General features: G+C 40.8%; 1 protein-coding gene across 1 annotated transcript in view; it reads left to right on the forward strand.

The window, feature by feature from the left end:
• The first annotated feature begins 640 nt into the window (after nucleotides 1-640).
• Nucleotides 641-21,344, forward strand: part of LOC149284857 (voltage-dependent L-type calcium channel subunit alpha-1D-like) — a 29,649-nt gene continuing 8,945 nt past the window's right edge. The window contains 31 exon segments of the mRNA XM_089496026.1: nucleotides 641-668; nucleotides 1,004-1,280; nucleotides 1,740-1,845; nucleotides 4,040-4,179; nucleotides 4,599-4,741; nucleotides 5,222-5,374; nucleotides 5,809-6,005; nucleotides 6,183-6,286; nucleotides 6,976-7,136; nucleotides 8,757-8,840; nucleotides 9,905-9,986; nucleotides 10,612-10,638; nucleotides 10,765-10,925; nucleotides 11,101-11,326; nucleotides 11,789-11,996; nucleotides 12,529-12,649; nucleotides 12,797-12,902; nucleotides 13,517-13,559; nucleotides 14,060-14,096; nucleotides 14,571-14,703; nucleotides 15,046-15,175; nucleotides 15,259-15,318; nucleotides 15,980-16,086; nucleotides 16,234-16,321; nucleotides 16,527-16,634; nucleotides 17,022-17,074; nucleotides 17,161-17,307; nucleotides 17,741-17,942; nucleotides 18,426-18,584; nucleotides 19,377-19,487; nucleotides 20,637-20,720. Of these exon segments, the coding sequence (XP_089352152.1) occupies nucleotides 641-668; nucleotides 1,004-1,280; nucleotides 1,740-1,845; nucleotides 4,040-4,179; nucleotides 4,599-4,741; nucleotides 5,222-5,374; nucleotides 5,809-6,005; nucleotides 6,183-6,286; nucleotides 6,976-7,136; nucleotides 8,757-8,840; nucleotides 9,905-9,986; nucleotides 10,612-10,638; nucleotides 10,765-10,925; nucleotides 11,101-11,326; nucleotides 11,789-11,996; nucleotides 12,529-12,649; nucleotides 12,797-12,902; nucleotides 13,517-13,559; nucleotides 14,060-14,096; nucleotides 14,571-14,703; nucleotides 15,046-15,175; nucleotides 15,259-15,318; nucleotides 15,980-16,086; nucleotides 16,234-16,321; nucleotides 16,527-16,634; nucleotides 17,022-17,074; nucleotides 17,161-17,307; nucleotides 17,741-17,942; nucleotides 18,426-18,584; nucleotides 19,377-19,487; nucleotides 20,637-20,720 (3,786 nt within the window).

A 21,344-nucleotide genomic window follows, 5' to 3' on the forward strand; every position in this document is an offset into this window, starting at 1 on the left:
CCCCCCGGGAATGCCGTGTTACCCCCCCTGCCTATTTTTCTGTTTAAATTTCCCACCCACCAATGTCGGCATATGGCCCGATAAGACATCCACCATTCATGTTAAACCCCCCTGTTGCCAACCTTCATACATTTGAGTAAATTCTTTGATTTACACATGACGTTAGCGTGTATGTATGTTTGCATCCTCCATGTACATCTCCTATCTCACAGTATGCGTCGGGTCCCTCCCCCCACCCTGTTATAAAGGCTCAGCATTCAATCTCTGGTAATCCCCTGATGAAGGGAGGGGATGACGGAGATCAGGAAACCGGGCACAACCTGGCACGGAACAGCAAAGCATGGGGAGGTAACTGGTACCTGGTCCACCCCTAGGCAAGTATCACAAAAGCCCCCCTTTATCTCCCCCCCACACTTGGTCGCTCGTCGTCCGTCGTTTTGTCTTTGCATCTGTCCATCTGCTAATCTCCCAGGATCTGTCTTCTGTCCAGCCTTGGATCCAGGAAGAGTGGAGGCTTTGCTATGCTGGGGGCCGGTAGTCCGAATTTAAAGGTTGCCGAAGAATACAGAGACGGGAATATAACGTTTAGGGACGCTTCCTTCAACTCATCCAACCTGTAGGATCCCAACCTGGGCAGAGGATGTCGGAATCGGTGGAAGATGAAAAAGGTGAGCACGGTGTGTTCTGAAAATGCCGATAACACTTTTAATATAGCTGCATATATTATCTTTAAAAATATCCAAGCATCAGGACATCCAAGAGACCTCCCAAAGAGATTATCCCAAATTTGAAAAGCTATATTATTCACGTTGAGCTGCTTATGTTTAAGTGTTGGGAACCCGAACTGGTTCAGTGAGCCTCGTCTCCACTCGCTAAGAAGTCTCCACAGTGAGAAGATGACCCTCACTAGCTATGGCTGCCTTAGTGCATCAAGCCTACCTAATATCACCAGTGTTTTTGTTGTAATAATATGTCAATTGTTTCTGTTGTGTTGTACTCTTAGGCCCCGCTCCACCATACTCCAGCGAGGAAGCGGAGCCATTCATAGAAGGTGTGGAGGCCGCGCTGGCCTGTTGGCGTTACTCAATGGACGGAGTGGTGATGAACGGAACGGACACCCTAAACTCTACCACCAGTTCACAGGCTCAGAAGAAGAGGCAACATTACAGCAAACACAAGAACCAGGGAGCAAGTGGGGTACACAGGAACCCCAGGGCTCTCTTTTGTCTGTACCTCAACAACCCTATCCGCAGGGCTTGTATCAGCATCGTGGAGTGGAAGTATCCTTACCTGGAGGTTATAGGCGCTAATGCCTTATAATTGCACACATACCCTCAATCAGCAAAAGCAATATATTATCACGCAGTATGACAGTCGAGTCATGGGTTGCGTTACCAGGCAAATTGATCATCCAGTTTGTAAGTCCTAGTCTTCTATGGAGCTAGTTATAGTTTTTTTCAACTTTTTTCAATTTGACCCCAAAGTCCACTTATTGAAAATAGACAGGCTGCTTTCTTTTTATTAGCAACTCTTTGTAAAGGTTGAGAGAACTTGGCCTGTGGCCAAATTCACAATGAACATCGCTTTAATGAGTAGATGAGTTGCTCAATCATAGCCATATGAGTTGAGCGACCTGACTTCCAACTATAAGCTATGTTCACTGGTCGAGAGTCATCTGTCACCATAGTGTACCATGCGCTCCGAAGGTTCCATGTTCCTCCTTAACCAATTTACATCAGACCTTTTGATATCCTCATCCTGATGACCATTTTTGCAAACTGTGTAGCGTTGGGTGTATATATACCCTTCCCTGAAGATGACTCCAACGTGGCCAACCACAACCTGGTAAACTACACCATAGATTCTGAGAAGAACTAAGCATGTACTGGAACATATTACCGCGTTCATTCAGGGAAGTGAAAAAGAGAAACATTACCGAGATGACGTTAAAGTAGAATGTTCTTATTGCTTAATGCAGGGCCGGCTCGGTCATTATTGCAGGAACAGCTTACTGGGTTTGGCCCTTTACGACGAGGCAAAGTCCTCATTTAGACAATCTTCCTTTAGATATTAATACAGAAAATTGAGGTCTTTAGGAGAATATGATATTTTTGATTGGAATAACATAGGAAAAAAGGTACCATCACACAACCTTTTGGTAACCTAAGAGGTCTCTACTTCAGAGCGAATAAGAAAGAAACAATTAAATGTTTCCGTTAGAAAAAATATATCTCTTTCTCTTAGTTATCCCAAAAAAGCCTTCAGGACCTTGTGGTCTCTTCTTTAGGTGGCAGAAGAGACCTCAGAAGTCCTGAAGGCTTATGTGACTCCATGTTCTCTGCATTTAGTAAATAATCCACAAACGTGTTGTATATAAGTGTTAGACTATGAACAGGTATTATTTGAGATGTGTTTTCTTTTAATTCGGAACATGTCCTCGCTTATCAAGATCTGGTAACTCTATTTTTAGAAACTTAATTTTCGCAAAAGCTAAGGTCTGAAATTGTGCGGAACCAGAGATCTGAGAAGCAGACGCGGAGAAGACAGCTGGATTCCGTTTCCTTCCTCTCGGTCTCATTGACATTCTAATCTTCCAGTGGTTAAGGCTAATTTTAGATCGTTCAACTAGTAAAGAGATCTAATCTTGCACTCTGGGCTTTTCCCAGGAGGAGGGGAATCCCATCTCCGATGAGGAGAAAGTACAGTTTTTTAGTAACTGTCTGGGATTTGGTTTAAATGTGCCCATTATTATTTATTATTTATTGTTTTATATAGCGCCATCAAATTCCGTAGCGCTGTACGTAATAATCCTCATGAAGGCTACAGACTGTAGCGAGAGCGCTAACATATTCCTTCTTATGAATAACATTAAGCATGAGAGGAGTTAAATTATTACTTATGACATTTTAAACATTTAAAAAAATCTTCTGCTGGAATTTGACATGTTAATCTGTTAATTATATTTTTTTATAATTATATAAAACAGTTAACAGTGTTAATTTATCCAAAATGAGTAAAGTATCCTAACCAATGATTTGTATGTAGGATATGTATGTATATATTTGACCGATAATGGTCCAACCCATCATGTCTGAAATAAAACCTCAACCCTCACTTGGTCGTTGACCTTTTCTTATGGCCAGATGCTTATCCCAGTGCTGGTAAATTATATAATTATATAGTAACTTTTTCGATGCCTAAAGCATTGTGAGAAAGCAGCTTGTTCTTTAGAAGTTGCGAGCTGCTTTCTCGAAGAGAATGGCTCTGTCTGTCGGCAGACAATAATTCCGACAGTTACTCAATCCTTCGACAGTGATGGGATTTTAAACTTGACTGATAGAGGTGATCTTAACTTTATCCCCTCTATCAATTTGGGAGTCAAAACCAGTGTCTCTCACAGCAGTGAGAGACGAGCGCTCTCTTGGCATCTGGTCTTAGTTGATTAGCTGATTTTCTCACCGACTTCATTAGTCTTCCTGAAGTGTATTACTCCAACCACTTCTGCTGAGAGGCTATTCTACTCCACCACCTTCTCAGTGAAGTAATACCTTCTTATATAAAATCTGCAGGGGGGGGGGGGACGACTAAATTACTAACATACCCTCACAAATTTCAACAAAACTGCAATTAAATGGGCTGCTTCCATTGGCCTCATTAATGCAGATTTGTCTTTCCAACTTTCAGGCGGTTGGTATATTTTAATATAAACATTGATGGTGTGCAACCATAAGAGATAAATACCCCAAAAATGCGAGACGTAATTATACTACTAGATTGATACAAGTTGATAAATTCTGGCTTCATAAGCATGAAAATGTAATATTCCATATTAAATAGATTAATATTTACCCAAGTGAAATCAGCTGATATCCTTCTACTGGAGGATACCAGATGCCTGTCCATGAAAATAGATATATTTTTGGTCAGATCAATGTTCAACCCATTATGGGTATTAATATTTTAGTGATGATCCTGTTTTTGGACGAATACTGAAACGTATTAATTTACCATATGAATGGCCTCCGTGACTCTGTTCTAGGAACAAGTGGAGTACATCTTCCTGATCATTTTCACCGTGGAGAGCTTTCTGAAAATCATTGCCTATGGGCTGGTCATGCACCCGAGTGCCTACATCCGAAACGGCTGGAACTTGCTTGACTTTGTCATCGTCGTTATTGGGTATGAATGAAAGCACAAAAAAAAAGCAGAAAAAAAAATTACATATATATATATATATATATATAAACTATACAATTGTTAACAATTGTTAAGTAAAAATATTTAAAAAATGGTTGAATGTCAGCAAATATAGTAACATTTTCTGCTGAGTAATTTTTGGCGGGAAAAAGGCTTCTGTTTTGAAGGTGTGATCTCTTTTTGAATACAATTATTCCAGACTGAATCCCCACCATCATAAAGAGATGGTATCTTAAAAAGGGAGCCCTTTATCCTGCCAAAAAATAACCAGAATAAAATGCCTAGGGGTGCCAGATGTGTAAATGGGTCCCAATCTACCGGCAAATGAAGGGTACACAGTCACGGACTGGCATATGTTTACAGTCCTATTTGGGATGTGTTGCTTGTTCTCTTTTTTTTAGGCTCTTCAGTGTAATTTTGGAGCAGTTTTCTCACAAGCAAGGAGATGCACACCACATGAGCGGGAAGCCAGGGGGGTTTGATGTGAAGGCCCTCCGTGCGTTTCGTGTCCTGAGACCCCTCAGACTGGTGTCCGGTGTCCCAAGTAAGAACAGAATATTTTGTTAATGTAAGGTGAACAGATTCTAAAGCAGGTCTGTGGTGGTACGAGTTTAGCATAAGTGGCTACAGCTAAATTTAAAACCATCGGATACACAATGAAGATGTTCTGTAGGCAGAAAATGGTTTTATGTTGGACAAGCTTGAGAACAACTAGGGTTGTTCCACAATTCCACTAAGGGTTATATTCAAGAAACCCCCAGTAGCTCTGGTTCCATTAAAAGCCCCATTTGGTCAGACTCAACAGCTGAATGTGAAAACGTTTGGGTCTAGTGTTAAGAACCTTAACTAATTATCATAAGGGCCGCCACATAAAATTGTAAAGGTCTTGGCTTCTAAGTGGAAGCCAGACGTAAATGGACAATCCGGGGCCCACAACCTCAACACAGTTGATGTGAAACATGTTGGAGCTTTTGAGTTGGAACTGATGTGCTACTTTGTGTTAATGCTATGTTGTTTCCTGTAGGTTTACACATTGTGTTAAATTCCATAATGAAAGCCATGGTCCCTCTGTTACACATCGCTTTGCTTGTCCTGTTTGTCATCATTATCTATGCCATTATTGGTCTGGAGCTCTTCATTGGAAGGATGCACAAGACATGCTTTTACATTGGCACGGGTAAGTTCCACGGCCAGAGAACCGAGTCGACAGGGAACAGGGATGTCCAGCTGCTGTGGACTTCAGCTCAAAACAAATTAATAGGGTGATTTTCTGCAATCATCAGCTATTTGACTGGCCACCTCTTCTTGGCTCTCTTTGATATTCGACTATGATCTTAGATGCCCTCATAGGAAAGACTTTGTAACGTTTATTCACACACCCTACTATTAGACATCATCAAAATTTTATTTTTGACATTCCACTGGAAATGTTGCAACTCTACATGTAACATAATAGGGTCGTGGACCTCACATAGTAGTCCACAGTAGGACAATGTGCCCGTTCTGTACATGATGTTCCCAAGTTTGCTTATGATATTACTGCAAACTGCGGACAAAGTTAAATAAATTCTGTCCCTTTCATCTGTCTCCTTCTTTCCTACCATATGCCAGAGATCATCGCTGAGGAAGAGCCTGCTCCTTGTGCTTTTTCTGGACATGGGAGGGAATGTCACGCTAACAACACAGAGTGTAGAGGCAAATGGGAAGGACCCAACGGGGGAATCACAAACTTCGATAATTTCTTCTTCGCCATGTTGACTGTTTTCCAGTGTATCACCATGGAAGGCTGGACAGATGTCCTATACTGGGTAAGTTACACTTACTAAGGATGTTGCTGTTCATTCAGATCTCTGGCATTGATTAGTCTGTATAATATACAAAGTGTGAAGTCTTCATATTTAATACAGTTTGAAATCTTGATCCACATTTTCTTTAACCTCGTATAAATACAGATTTGTGTTAGTTTCATACATTTTGTCTTTCAGATGCAGGACGCAATGGGCCATGAGCTTCCTTGGGTGTATTTTGTCAGTTTAGTTATTTTTGGATCATTCTTCGTCTTGAACCTTGTTTTGGGTGTGTTGAGCGGGTGAGTTTCCCCAATGTTTAATGAGATGAATTATGAAGTTTAATGCATGTTATGGTTATACGTTATATGCCAGTGTCTTCTATTTTTCACAATTTGTGTTAAATGAAAAGGTAGGGCAAAGGGGGCAGATGCATAGAGCCCACATCACTTGGCCTTCGTGCCTGAATTAGGTGGAAGGGGCAAAAAGAAGAGGTTTAGGGAAGGTGGATAAAGAAAAGAGGCTGTAATCGATGGAGGCGTAGCGAGAGAGTATGTGGGTCCCAGAGGTGGGATGTTTGGGTAAATTGTGGAGGACCCATAAGACCTGACTAGGGACTCTTTAACTTTAAAGACCTCCACTTGAGTGTATTCACAAGTTTCTAGGTTGGACAAGAACATTCCTGAGATGATCATTTTCGTGAATAATATTGGGTATGCACCACCCCGGAAAACTGTGTTAACCCTGGTGAGTTCAGTGTAAAGTACAATGGAAGCTTCTCAAAATGTAAGGGTCACCTCAAGTTTGTGAAGTTTTCAACTTCTGAGCAGAATCTCCAGAGTCTCAGGTGAACAGAGAATTCTAAGTACCGAGGGGTTATGTTGGTAGGATGCCTGTATGCAATCTTGTTTTTTGGTGGAAATTACCGTATGTTAGGTCTTTTGTTAAATAATAGCATTGAAATGTCTCGTAAATCCCAACCATGCTGCAGTGAGTTTTCCAAGGAAAGAGAGAAAGCCAAAGCACGTGGGGACTTCCAGAAGTTGCGAGAGAAACAACAAATGGAGGAAGATCTAAAAGGTTATCTGGACTGGATCACACAAGCCGAGGACATCGAGCCAGAACAAGATGAGCGAGACGACAGGCACAACCGTGAGTGTCGGGAGTAACACCCTGGGCAATTTACTAATTTAGTCAAAATCATCTTTGAGTTATGGGCTCATCAAACACGTATTTGTAAGGATGCTTTAGCTTTGTGAGCGGCTTCCAAACATCAAAAGAAACTGGGGAAACCATCCTAGATATTTGTAGCTTTCTTTTGCCCCGCAAGAATCATTAAAAGGAGCTGTAACAGGTTAGTATATCACAGTCTATGTGGGTATGAGGCGGCGAGGGAGAGTGAAGAGTTGAATGCACTTTAGAAGATGGGTAATCAGAAAATTGCTATGACAATCTGTGTCAATGTCATACGCTTGTCCTGACATCTTGTGTTTACATTAGGGTTCGCCTGTTGGAATTAGAACATGACCGACCATGTGTCATTTTTTTGCATTTTTCTCTTTAGACTCCTTCAATGTCCATTAAAAGCATTGTTTTGGACTCGGAAAAAAGGGTTCTTTTGGCACGCCTTAATTAAAAAGCATATTTTATTTACTTTGTTTATATACAGAGGGTGGATTGTCCAGTACAATTCAGCAGTTTTTTTGTTAATAATGCATTTATTTACATTATTTACATTAAGTTGTTTTTTTTAATGATTTTTTTGTACCCAGTTTTTAAGGGCAATTATAATACCAATCGGATAGTTTATATAAAGGACCAATTAACGTTTCTCCAGGACTTACCCGTTTGATATGCTGGATTCTCACATTGCCTTCTGAGTGTTAATTAGCGTTGAGATTTTTATAGCCTCAAACTGCAGCATCTTGTCTGATTCTTTATATTTATAGGGGGGGGTCTGAAATCCTTGTTGCCACGTTACCTGCTTTCCTCATAATTTGTATAACATGTATATTCTTATGAAGATAATCACTAATTAAAGGGACATCGCCAGAAGGATACCGTCCTCATACAACGTTTCCTTTAGTTTTTTTCTATTTGTGTGATTTGCTCGCGGTCAAAAACGAAAAGGCATGTTAAAAAAAATATTGATAAAAATATGTTGATTATATCAACTTTGATGAATGCGGTGGCTGAATTGAAATGTCTGTCTCTGTATGAGCGCACGTGGAAAACTCAACATTTCTAAACCACTCGTTCATCAATACTTACAAAATCTGCCCCAAAAATTGCACTATGCCGTTCCGCCAGGATGGAAATATAATTCTAATTGCTTTAGCCACGTTATTAGTTATGGTTTAACGGCTTAATATAATTAGTAGAATGGCTTACAATAGCCAAGGGGCTTGGAACCTCATGGAAACGTATATCTGCATTGAACGAAAATGTATTATTAAGTAAGGGGACAGGGTAATGTATGGCTTTTGACAGTTTTACCTCCTCCTCCACAGAAGGACTATGAGGACAAATGCCACCACCTTTATGTGATTCTTTATGTGGTCCATTCTTCTCATATCGTTGACGTGAGACCAGGCAAAACGTATATATGGTGTCTGTTTTAGGGTCTCATGTACTTTGTGCTATCTTATTTACTAACGAATCTGTTAATCCTTCTGTATCACCGCACACTGCTTGTCTTATCCGCCTGTTTGTGGCGTGCCAGGTGTCCATCTGTCTCTCACTTGTAGTTGTCCATCTGTCTCTTAAATACAGGCGTCACTCTGGCTGATTTGACTGGCAGGAGGAAAGGGAGACTTCAGTGGTTCATGCATCCTAACCATTCCTCCGAGACCCACAGTAACTTTCTGCCTCGTGTGCCCTGTGATTTGTGGACTTGTTGCATTGTGATTAGCGCCCTCCAGCAGACCTTGACGTCTTGGTTCTGTTGGCCGTGGTTTACTGTCTTCCCTTTTCACCCAGCGATCTTTAAATCGTCCTAGTTGTGTGTTCAGTGTCGCTGTGGCGCTTGTGAGTAGTGTTAGCTACAGCTACAATTGTGTTGATATGTACTAAAGAGGACAATGACTCCAAAATGAATCTAGTAGGATAGGGTGGGATGTATCACCCATCTCCCCATACCAATGGGGCATGTCTACAAACAAAGATATATACACACAGTAGCTATATAAACATATGGAAGGGCTCTCCATTTTTTAATGCAGAGATCTGTCTTCCATTCTGAAATTTGGTGAGAGTACGTATTTATGATTCGATACAGAAGAACTTATAGCCCGTTAAAGCAGGGCAAAAGCCACCCAATTCCATGAGGGTCACATCCATCTCGTGGGCCTGCTGTTGATCAGCAATGATACACACCACCAAACCTAGTTTGATGCTCAGCAAACCAAAAAATCAAGACTGGTGTAATGGGATTTAATTAGTAAATAGATAAAAAGAACAAACAATTTGCCGATGTTTTAATGCTTTTTTGGGCTGGAGATCCCAATATTGGGTAATTCACTAAGGTTTCTCATTAAAAAAATGACCTTCATAGAACAGATAAACAGGTTTTGGAGTGCGACACATATTAGGAGAGATACAACGTTAGTACGCCCAAAATTAGCCTAAATGGTAAGACAGATAGGAGGTTTAGTACCGGAGGTTTTGCTAGAATGTTTTGTAACCCAAGGGTGGGATTCTCCGTGAAGAACTGTTACTGAAGATAGTAGGAGTTAGCTGAACTGCAGCTGAGGCTTAGTTGGTAATACTTAATAATATGGATTTAGCCAGATTATCCCACGAGAAATGTTGTCTTTTTGATCGTGTTCCTATACGTTAAATTCCCAGCTCATTTCAATCAATAGGAAGAGAACAGAGGAGCCTTAATAATCAATGCTTTTATTCTCGCCTTCCCACCCCAGCCAGCCTTCCTGCCAGTGAAACCACTTCACTTAACACAGAGAATATAGACGAAGAACATACAAACTGCTGCTCCCTGTGTATGTGAGTATTAATACTACCTATACAACTCCATCTCTGCCCCTGTGCATGTGAGTATTAATACTACCTATAAAACTCCATCTCTGCCCCTGTGCATGTGAGTATTAATACTACCTATACAACTCCAGCTCTGCCCCTGTGCATGTGAGTATTAATACTACCTATAAAACTCCATCTCTGCCCCTGTGCATATGAGTATTAATACTACCTATACAACTCCAGCTCTGCCCCTGTGCATGTGAGTATTAATACTACCTATACAACTCCAGCTCTGCCCCTGTGCATGTGAGTATTAATACTACCTATAAAACTCCAGCTCTGCCCCTGTGCATGTGAGTATTAATACTACCTATAAAACTCCATCTCTGCCCCTGTGCATGTGAGTATTAATACTACCTATAAAACTCCAGCTCTGCTCCCTGTCCATGTGAGTATTAATACTACCTATAAAACTCCAGCTCTGCTCCCTGTCCATGTGAGTATTAATACTACCTATAAAACTCCAGCTCTGCTCACCTGTTGTTTTATGAAGCAGAATCCAACATATATGGTCTATGTACTAAAATAATGAAGCATTTTCCTCCTCCGCCTCATGGTCCTCCTGACATCATTTTGCTTCTGTCCCTAGGAGTAAGATTTCCCAGACTGGATGCTGGTGAGTGTTTTTTTATATGATCGGCGGGGATTCAGCGATAGATCAATGGTGGCCAACTTATTTGTAGTAATGGGCGCTGCAGTTCAGAAGGCAGTATTTCAGTTGTCGCCTCTTCTCTGCTCACAGCCGCAGGTTCAAACGCTGGAACCGGGCGTTCAGACGGAAGTGTCGCCAGGCTGTTAAATCCGTCACCTTCTACTGGATGGTCCTGATTTTAGTTTTCCTTAACACGTTAACTATTGCATCTGAACATTACCTCCAGCCGGAATGGCTGACTCAGATACAAGGTAAGCATGCGGGAACGATATGATGACCTGTTGTCCCTGTTTTATGGAGACAGCCCACAATACTCTGGTCCATGGAAGTATTCTATATAGCTCTTTATCTCGCCAGACTGCTTTGTACCATTCAAATCCCCAAAGAGTTGTCTAAGTTATCTATAAATGTCTGTTCTGTGCTTAGGCTATGCCAACAAAGTCCTGCTTTCACTGTTCACCCTGGAGATGTTGCTCAAACTGTACAGTTTAGGATTCCATGCCTACTTTATGTCCTTCTTCAATCGTTTTGACTGCTTTGTGGTGTGCGGTGGGATTCTGGAGACAGTCCTCGTGGAATTTCACATCATGTCCCCTTTGGGCATCTCCGTGCTGCGATGTGTGCGCCTACTAAGGATCTTTAAAGTCACAAGGTCAGCCGAACACTTTGCCTGTCCTTGCTAGACATCTATGTAAAATAAAGCACAATACACATATAACCGGTACAAGCAAAATAAGAGATGCCCCCCATTGTTAGGTAATTCCTCATGATTGTCAGACATCTTATAATACACAGGAGATCATAAGATCTGAGTCTTAGTACATGGGCTCTTTATGGCACTAGATCTCTTCATAATGACACCAGTGAGCCACCATGTTTACTGGCAACTGTAGTATCTACTTAAGAATTGAGTTTGGGGACCCGTTTTAAATTGTCAATGGAGAAATGCTAATATTTATCCTTCAACAAAGCTCCCTGACATTATATTGTCTTGTGGGACTGTGTGTAGATATGACCATGTTGGCATTTCTAGACAAGTGTGAATAGAATACAGTATCTACATCGCATGGGATGTCTTTCTTCGTCTTACTTCTCCTCATTCTTCACCCTACAGGCACTGGGCATCGTTAAGTAATCTTGTTGCCTCTCTACTGAACTCTATGAAGTCTATTGCTTCCCTGCTGCTGCTCCTTTTTCTCTTCATCATCATCTTCTCCTTGCTTGGCATGCAACTTTTTGGGGGGAAATTCAACTTTGATGAGACACAGACCAAGAGAAGCACGTTTGACACATTTCCCCAGGCTCTACTCACTGTCTTCCAGGTGATGACCCCCAGAATTCTCAAGTCTTCCATTAAAAGCTGTCTGAACACTTATAACTGCCCATTTGTTAAGCCTATCACTTACGATAAAGTTCAAAGAAACTTTGTAACAAATAACTAACAATACAATGAAAAGAAATGTTACTGATTGTTTTAATGAAATCTGACTATTTTGGACTTTACTGGCACTGGAAGATAATTTTCTCTTTCTACTGTAAGCATCTATTTTCTAGCATTTGTCAAAAAGCTTTACAATCTCTTCTGACTAATTAAGGTCTACAGGGAAAGGGACTTAATTAGCATAAGTAAGACTTCATTAGCATTGCCATAAAGAATCAGCTCAAAGTGGTGTTTGCGTTTGGAGTGTACCCAAAGTATCACATGGCTGCCCACAATGACCACTTCTAGATCTGTACTCAGATCATCAGTACTGCACATAATTACTGTTTCTTACCCTGTCAAAAAGATGTATTTAATTTTCATGGGACGTAGAACTTCTTTTTCTCCATCTCTGTTGATCTGGTTTCACTTAGATCCTGACCGGTGAGGACTGGAACGCAGTGATGTATGACGGAATCATGGCGTACGGAGGACCATTTTTTCCGGGAATGCTCGTCTGTGTCTATTTCATCATCCTCTTTATATGCGGAAATTGTATCCTTTTTGACGTTATATTACTCTTCAATAATTGCATCGATTTTTGTCCAAAGCAAGATCCGAGTGGAGGCATGGTTTGTAACCCTTGCTTAGAATTTTAATGTTTTTACGTTCTTTATTTACTTCTTTGACATTCCTGTGTAGATATTCTACTGAATGTCTTCTTGGCTATCGCTGTGGACAATTTGGCCGATGGTGACAACATCAACAGCAAGGACAAGAAGTGAGAACAACGGCATGCATTGCGCATGTATATCTTTGCATTATTTTATTACTATGCAGCCTACAGCAAACTACAAAAAGTTTTATCTACAGCTGTAGGGTGCTGTGTAGTCTGTTGTCCATGGAACACAATCTGTCCAACATCTCTGTCCATCATCTCTTTGCTGCCTCCCAAGATGTCAGCCTGAAATATAGATATTAGGTTTCAAAGCTTAAATTTTCCTTTAAACAAATATGATTTATGGGTTATTATTACTGACTGCTCAAAGTTTTACCACCAATCAGGTCCATCTCTCTTCACCTTCAAAGGATTTTCTTTCTTCCTTATGAGATGAGAGCTTATATTGGGTCCTATTCACTAAGCCAAAGAGTGATTGCTTGCTGAGTTGAAACCATATTGACTTTGATAGTATGTACTTATTTTTCCAAGGATCTATTCCAAAGCTTAGTTATTACTTAGTGTGGTGTTTGTGATAGAAGTCGATCTATTAAGGAAACCTTTAATTTTCAACATTTTTTCAAATTCACTGTGTTTGCGGTCCAGGTTGCATTTTTTCCCAGCTTTGGTCAATATGCAAAAAAAAAAATGTAGAGCGGAAGCTGCAGATGCCCTATAATTTGTGATTTGTTTTGTTATTGCAGGGGAGGAAAGAAAACAGGGAAAAAGGAAGAAAATTCTGTAAAGGTAACACTCGGAATCCTATATGTTCACAAGAGCAGATCTTTTATTATAGTTATATGGGTACAGTTTGCCAGTGATGTGACCTTAGGACTTTGTCTAAGTGGAACAGCACCTTTAAGATCACCTGACCGTTCTTCTTCGAATGCCCAGCATTATTATCGTGAAAGTACAGTATTGACTGCTAGGAATTCTGCCTTGTTAACCGTTGATAACTTATAATGGTGTTACAATATGTAACACATTCTGTTGATATAGTAAAAATCTGGAAGCTTTACCAAATTAAATAACATTTACGTTATTAAGGGTGTAGTATCAGTAGACCTATAGCCTCCGGGTTTATTTTTTCCCACTGACAATATATGGCATTTAAGTCCCAGGATTCAGTTGTCCCTCATTCGGTAACATTACTTATGAAGGTTGTTTAAATCTATATCTGCCATTTATACAATCATAATGAAATTCACAAGATTTCCATGGCTGTACCCATTGTGCTTATTTTATAGGTTACCTGCGAGGAGGAAAATGAGGATGAAGAGGGTAGTGATGCATGTGAGTGCACCAGAGAATAGTAGACACAATGAAGGGCTTTAAGCCTATGAAGGGGTTTAATGACAATACGTGGCATAGATCTGGGATGGAAATAGCATCACCGTTCATAGATCTACAGAGAAGGGTTTATGTTTTGCAAGCTGGGCCAATTCTAGGGTCTTCGGATTACAATGCTTATTGTGGCAATACCTACCTTCCTGGCCGCTGCTCCTCTTCAATATATATATATATATATATATATATATATACTGAGTCTGGTCATTCTCTACATACCTGGGGATGACCAGACCACCTCCCAGCCATCTGTTTTTATGTATATTAGTTTGTAGGATGGGTTATCTGTGATCCACATGGATCTGCCATAGAAAGGGTTAAACAAGGCAGTGTGTGAATCTGACATGGAAGCAGTTAAAAAGCGAAGGGTTTTCCCAACGTCTGTAACTCTGGTCCTCCCGCATCTCACAGCTGAGGAAGAGGAGGATGAGGAGGGCAGCCTCCCAGATTCTCACCTGGATAAACTTGCAGAGTTTGCCCCTAAGGAGAAGGTACTTCCAATTCCAGAGGGCAGCGCCTTCTTCATTCTCAGTAACACCAACCTGTGAGTACCTCTGCATCACTCTTCTCTCTGCACCGCTACATGTTCTTCTCTCCTGTTCTTCTCTCCATTCTCTAATTATTTCTAATATTTAGCTTTCATTTCATGTACTCCTTAAGCGTTCAAAACTGAGTTTTATACATAATTTGCCAGTATATAAAATTCTGCGTTTTTAGGGTGGATTAAAGATTATGAGGGTTTAATTAAGTATGAAAGCAAACAAAAGTTATCTCAAAACACAGGACACTATACCTGAAAACCTAGACCTTTTCCTCTTTTTTCCCTTATCTGCCTTGACTTTCCCCCCGCTGTCTCATTTTACATTTCTGTTCCACATCTCTGCAGGCTACGTGTAGGCTGCCACCGACTTATCCACCACCATATTTTCACAAACCTTATTCTGGTCTTCATCATCCTTAGCAGCATCTCGCTGGCAGCCGAAGATCCGATCCGAGCGCACTCCTTCCGTAACCATGTGAGTGCAAAATATGACACATTATATTAAGATTCAGGATTCACCGCTCATCTATCTGCCTTACGTGTTGTCTGTGTTTACAGATTTTGGGATATTTTGACTACGCTTTCACTTCCATCTTCACAGTGGAGATTTTACTGAAGGTGATAATACCAAGTGTCCCTCATTGTCCTCTCCTCAGTTAGTGTCCCTCCTCCCTTCCTGCATCCACATCCTTCCAAGGTAATATACCTTCCATTTTATTAGTTTGCCCCTTCTCTTTGATTCTTTGTAATAAAAGAAGACAATGTGTTTTAGACAATCCTGTCTATTAGTAGAGCAGACTTCATAGAAAGCCTATACAAAGAGTACAGAAAGGATTATTTATTGAAGTAAATGTCTATAGCGAGTTGGCTACATCTAACCCTAGAGCACACCCTATGTATACCTGCAAGGTAAAAACATGTAGTGACTGTCCACTTGTGTCCCCTTTTGATAAATATTTTGAGATTATTATTATGGTCACTGAATAGACCTACAACTGGGTTCTGAATGGCTTCTCAATAGTACAAATCTCTCTTTCTTTAATCCCTTGTCGGTGGGCAAGAATAATTAAGAATAATCATCCCAATCATCACTCCCTCATAGAACGCCTACCTTAAAGAGTAGTTGAAGTCAAACATCAACTTGACTAATAACACTCTTGTTTCTCTCTCTCTTGCTGTGAGTAACTTTCTCAGTCTCTGTGTCCCTCTTAATTACAATGTTCACTTTGAGTTACCTCCAAGCCTTTAATGATCTCACTTATTGGTTTCTTCTCTCCAGATGACTGCATACGGTGCCTTCTTGCACAAGGGTTCCTTCTGCAGGAACTGGTTCAATCTTCTGGATCTTCTAGTGGTTAGCGTGTCTCTCATCTCCTTTGGGATTCAGTGAGTCAGGAACTGTCATCATTTTCCTTAGGACCTAGTTTTATACTCTCATACTTGTAGAAAGGCTAGAACTAACATAATCCTGAACATGCTGTCTCCTTGTACCCTGGGGTCCCTGACCATGTATGTATCCTAACTATCTTGCAGCTCCAGTGCCATCTCGGTTGTAAAAATACTGAGAGTTCTTAGGGTGCTACGTCCACTCAGGGCTATCAACAGAGCCAAGGGTCTGAAGGTAAAAAACCCTAAATTATGTAAAGTGTGACCACTACCATCTCTAAGATCTCGTACACATTGCTGTGAAAACAGAGCTAGAATCCTAAAGGTGTATAAGACTTTGTTTGAGTGATTTCTTTATGTGTGTGCCTCATGCTGGTTGTGGTGTCTTTGTTGTTCTATTGTTGACACTGTTACCATCGTACAATCTTCTCTCTCCTCAGCACGTGGTTCAGTGTGTCTTTGTTGCTATCCGCACTATTGGGAATATCATGATAGTGACCACCCTGTTGCAGTTCATGTTTGCCTGTATAGGTGTGCAGCTCTTTAAGGTGAGACTAATGTGTGGCTCTCAGGGCTGATTTTTTAAATCCAAAGCTCTCAGCGTAGGCTTGGGTACATGTCCCGAATCCATTATCTGTAGGTATGTCCATGTTTGTTCCATAGTTATGTGACACAGCACAGCCCGTAGTGGTATAGTTGTGTTGTAGCCAAAAGCTTCTTGTTATTCTTTTTGTTCTTACTTTCTTTCATGTAGTTTTGAGGGTTTTTTTTGTAGGCTATTTCTTCATCAAATCCTCCGCTCTTTTATATGTTGTTTCATGGTAACTGGTGTGCTCCCCTATATTATAATTCTTCTTTGTGTTCCTGCATCAAAGAATGATCAGTTGCTCTAATTGCATAAGGGAACTTGTATTAATCCTGAGATTTCTGTGCAGGGAAAGTTTTACAGCTGCACAGATGAGGCCAAACACAGTCCCGAGGAGTGCAAGTAAGTTCCCTGCCACAACACCACCCATCTGCACGCGCCTGCACAATGTACACCGGTTCACGGATCTTCACCTTGTGTTTTAACAGGGGAACCTTCATTGTGTATAAAGATGGGGATGTCACACATCCCATGGTACGGGAGAGAATCTGGCACAACAGTGACTTCAACTTTGACAATGTCCTCTCTGGCATGATGGCGCTTTTTACTGTGTCCACTTTCGAAGGCTGGCCAGCGTAAGTCTGCGTGGGGCAGTTAGTGTCGGGGCTCAGGGTAAGAGAGGCTGTTGTGTGGTGAAGAGGTCAGTTGGCGTCTGCAGTAGACATCTGGAGGAGAACTAGGTCATTTGGCAAACCAAATCAGTGTGGGCCATCATCATCAAGACAGAATGGAGAAATGGTGGTGGAGAGTGCTAAATACAGAACAAATTCAGTTTAGTTCTGCGGAAATTATGGTTGCTTAATGTGGAGGACTCTGTATTTCTAAATACACGACAGCTGGTGAGGAACTGGGACTGCAGATATTTCTTTCACCTCTCCAAAACCAGACCTTCTGGTTTTTTAGAAATATTTTTAGTGCACCTGAAGGTTTGTGAGTGTTCCTTGGCATCAAGCTGCTTTATGAATTTGGAATATAAATGTGAGATTCACTTTCAATTACTGCTTTTAGGCTTCTGTACAAAGCCATTGATGCCAACGGGGAGAATGTGGGGCCAATTTACAACTACCGAGTGGAGATCTCCATCTTCTTCATTGTCTACATTATCATTATTGCCTTCTTCATGATGAACATCTTCGTTGGCTTTGTGATCATCACCTTCAGAGCTCAAGGAGAACAAGAGTATAAGAACTGCGAGCTGGACAAGAACCAGGTGTCTGCTACAAACTGAACATTGGCTACTCGCAAAGCAAGTCACCCAGAACAGCATATTGACCTCATTAATCCATTATAGACTATCAATAAGAATAAGCCATTGGCTTAATAGGTTCTATCCCTGTCCAACACGATCCCCTCGCTATATTATTTTCCACTACATCTGGTTACTCGATAAGTAAAGTTTTTTTCTTGACTTTAGGCTATAGCTTGATATACATACATTTTATTAGCCAACATGTGTTGTAATTTCTGTATTATTGTAACATGAGTTCACTTCTGCCAGGTCTGGATTTCTCATAAATCACTTTTTTCAGTCATAGGAGGCAAGTATGTATGACCTTGGCATGTCCAATTCCATATATCCCTCTGCCACCTACTCCCCATCCATAGAGTTCTTGATTTGCTTAATTCATAGTCTTGTGAGTGTACACTCAGCTCAGTAATCCTTTAACTCCCCCTTTGTTCTCTCGCTCCCCAGCGTCAGTGTGTAGAATATGCGTTGAAGGCTCAGCCCCTGCGCAGATACATCCCCAAGCAGAAATACCAGTACAAGGTCTGGTACATGGTCAACTCTACCGGCTTTGAATACATCATGTTTGTGCTCATTCTTCTCAACACAATCGCCCTTGCCATGCAGGTAAGACCTTCTGAATCTGAACACGTGTCTGTTTTCCATGAAAGACACCGACCATGAATTCATTAATAAACCTCTTTATAAACAATGTCTAAATTTTGATATGTCAATTTACTTTTATTGTGTTTGACCTTCGTATGTATTTAATTGTCAATAGCCCCTAGCGCTAATTATAAATAAAAAAATAAAATCCTAACACTATAATATAAAAAATATATATTTATATATCAACACGATGGTGGCTCTGAATTATCTTACAGCCATAAGTTCTTTCCCTTTATCATTCTACTAGAGACTGATACACTCTTAACACAGTATATAAAAGAGCTCAAAAGGCAACCCGTAAGGTAGAGATAAGGAGAGAGAGGCTCTCTGCCGAAATGTCGGGGGGTATCCCGGGTCTCCACTCCTTATCACTTCTTCACAGGTTGCCTCCGAGCTTTTTTTGTCTATACTGTGTTGAGTGTATCGCTGATTAATGTGTGTATTGCGGTAATATATTTTATGTGTGTGATGCAGTGTAATATGTGATTTTCTGGAATATTTTTATATTTATTAAATTGATTTGCAATGTAAATGGATTTGGTGTGTTCTGGATATTCGGCTGATATATTGACATTGAACTGCTTTCCGATTATTCTTACGTTAGTTTGTTTAGGCGAAGCAGTCCGGGTTCTGGGTATCGATATTGTCTAGAGAGTGATTTATATCACGTATGCTCTGAAGTATTTGATGGTTTTATAAACGAACCGATCATCCTGTAACACTGCCCTTGTGTCCTATGCTTTCTTCTAGCATTATGAACAGTCAAAGCCTTTTAATTATGCCATGGATATTCTGAACATGGTATTCACTGGACTCTTCACCGTAGAGATGGTGCTGAAACTCATCGCTTTCAGACCCAAGGTCAGTACCAGGCTGGCTGATGGATGAACGATCTTTGGTCGTGGCTGTATAGTTCTTAATGTGTCTGTAATAAGGGGAGGTAGAGGCAGCAGTCCAGCGTGTATCTACTAAGGGTTTCTACTTTTGAACCCCTATTCCGAATATGTACCTTGTTATGAATTATAAATTAGATACTTTTTTGTTCATATGAAATCCGAGAGCTTTAGGGAAACGTGTGGCTTTATGATAATCATTGGAAGCATGTCCTTGGCATTTCGAGCTGTAGATCGGAAGGAAAGAAGGAAGGAAGAGCTTGTGGCCGGGTCACATCTCCCTGCCCTCAGTGATAAATGTTACAAAACTAAACAATATGTTCTCTACGCCTGATAAATGCTCTGAGGGTTCACTGGGATTTGCATTAATAAGAGTTGTTTTGCGTTGGGTGTGACACGAGCTTTGCTTTGTTGTCTTCCTGGTCCACCATTGACTTCTAAATGGCCCTGCCGCCCGCTGCATGCATCTAGATTGGTTTGTACGACCGTTACGTGGTTAACCTCTTACATCTTATTAAATATACAAATCAGCTTAAACAAGCTCATTGTATATGTGTTAATATATGCGTGTGTAACGGCGTGTAGCCATTTTAGCTATCAGTGCCAGCTGAAGCATTTATTGTGAAATTACTTGGCTATAGAGGAAACCAATTTTTTTGCCATTACATTACGTTAATTTATATATAGCCCCAGAAGCTTCTGTACAGTTGGGGGCCACAACGCCCAGCTTCTTCTGGAATCCCATGGCCTGATTTTGAACATCCTTTAGGTATATTCTTTGCATGGTTTGCATGCACCAACCCATCACCCAAATAAATAGTATCGACTCTTAAAACTAAACCTGGAAACAGATACATTCAAGAATGATATTAGGCCAAGGTATCCTATCTGAAGTAGTTGAAACACTATCTATAAGATTATTAATAATGAATACAATAAGTATTCTGTATATCGCGGCAATGTGTGCTGTTAGCGACTCGATTTTATCCCACTTCTTTCTCTGCCTCTGTATTTTCTTTAATCCTGCCTCACTATTGATCTTCGCTCTCTCATGCTTTCTTCCTTTCTATGTGGGTCTCTCTCTCTGAATTTTTTCGCCTCTGTCTTTATCCCTTAGCATTATTTCTGTGATGCCTGGAACACGTTTGATGCTCTCATTGTGGTGGGCAGCCTTGTGGATATTGCAGTAACTGAGGTCAATGTAAGTCCCTGGGTATTTGAAAAGGCTGGGAATAGAATCAGCTAGAACTCATAGCAGCAGCAGATAATGGATACTTCCAGCTTAGAAATGTTGTGGTTTTTTTTTAAATCATATGTTTTACTTATTTCTGAAAAATATGACATTGTGGGGAAAGATAATATCTGTGTTCGGTTCATCTTAAGGACACCAAGCTCCTTGTTGGTTAAACGTGTGTGTATTTCCCATTCAATATTATCCCCAAATTCACTGAAAGCGAGCCTCTACGGCTCTGGAAAAGGTCCACCTGCTAAACCTGCATTGGTTAACGGTTTCCCTGACCTGAGTTACGCAGGGGAGCTGTCAGAGCTGCTTTCATTGACATTGGTAAGGTCCCAAGGAAGAAGGTCAACTTTGGACCCCAAGCTCTGCTTGTGATTATTTTAGTGTCACCAGATCAACTCAGGGTGAGTTTATTATCCATTTAGTGTCTCTACACCCTGCTAATAAGTAAATACCCAATGATTAAAGGCTTTTGCAGCAGCAAATTCTGTTTCTGTTCTTGCTCTCCTGTCTCGTGCATCCATGGACTCATCATTGTCATGAATTTATGATACATCCCACCTTCATCTATTGTCCACGTCTGTC

This window comes from Sceloporus occidentalis, unplaced genomic scaffold, assembly GCF_023333645.1.
Source record: "Sceloporus occidentalis isolate IW3139 unplaced genomic scaffold, rSceOcc1.0.p SCAF_87, whole genome shotgun sequence".
In the NCBI taxonomy this organism is placed as follows: Eukaryota; Metazoa; Chordata; class Lepidosauria; order Squamata; family Phrynosomatidae; genus Sceloporus; species Sceloporus occidentalis.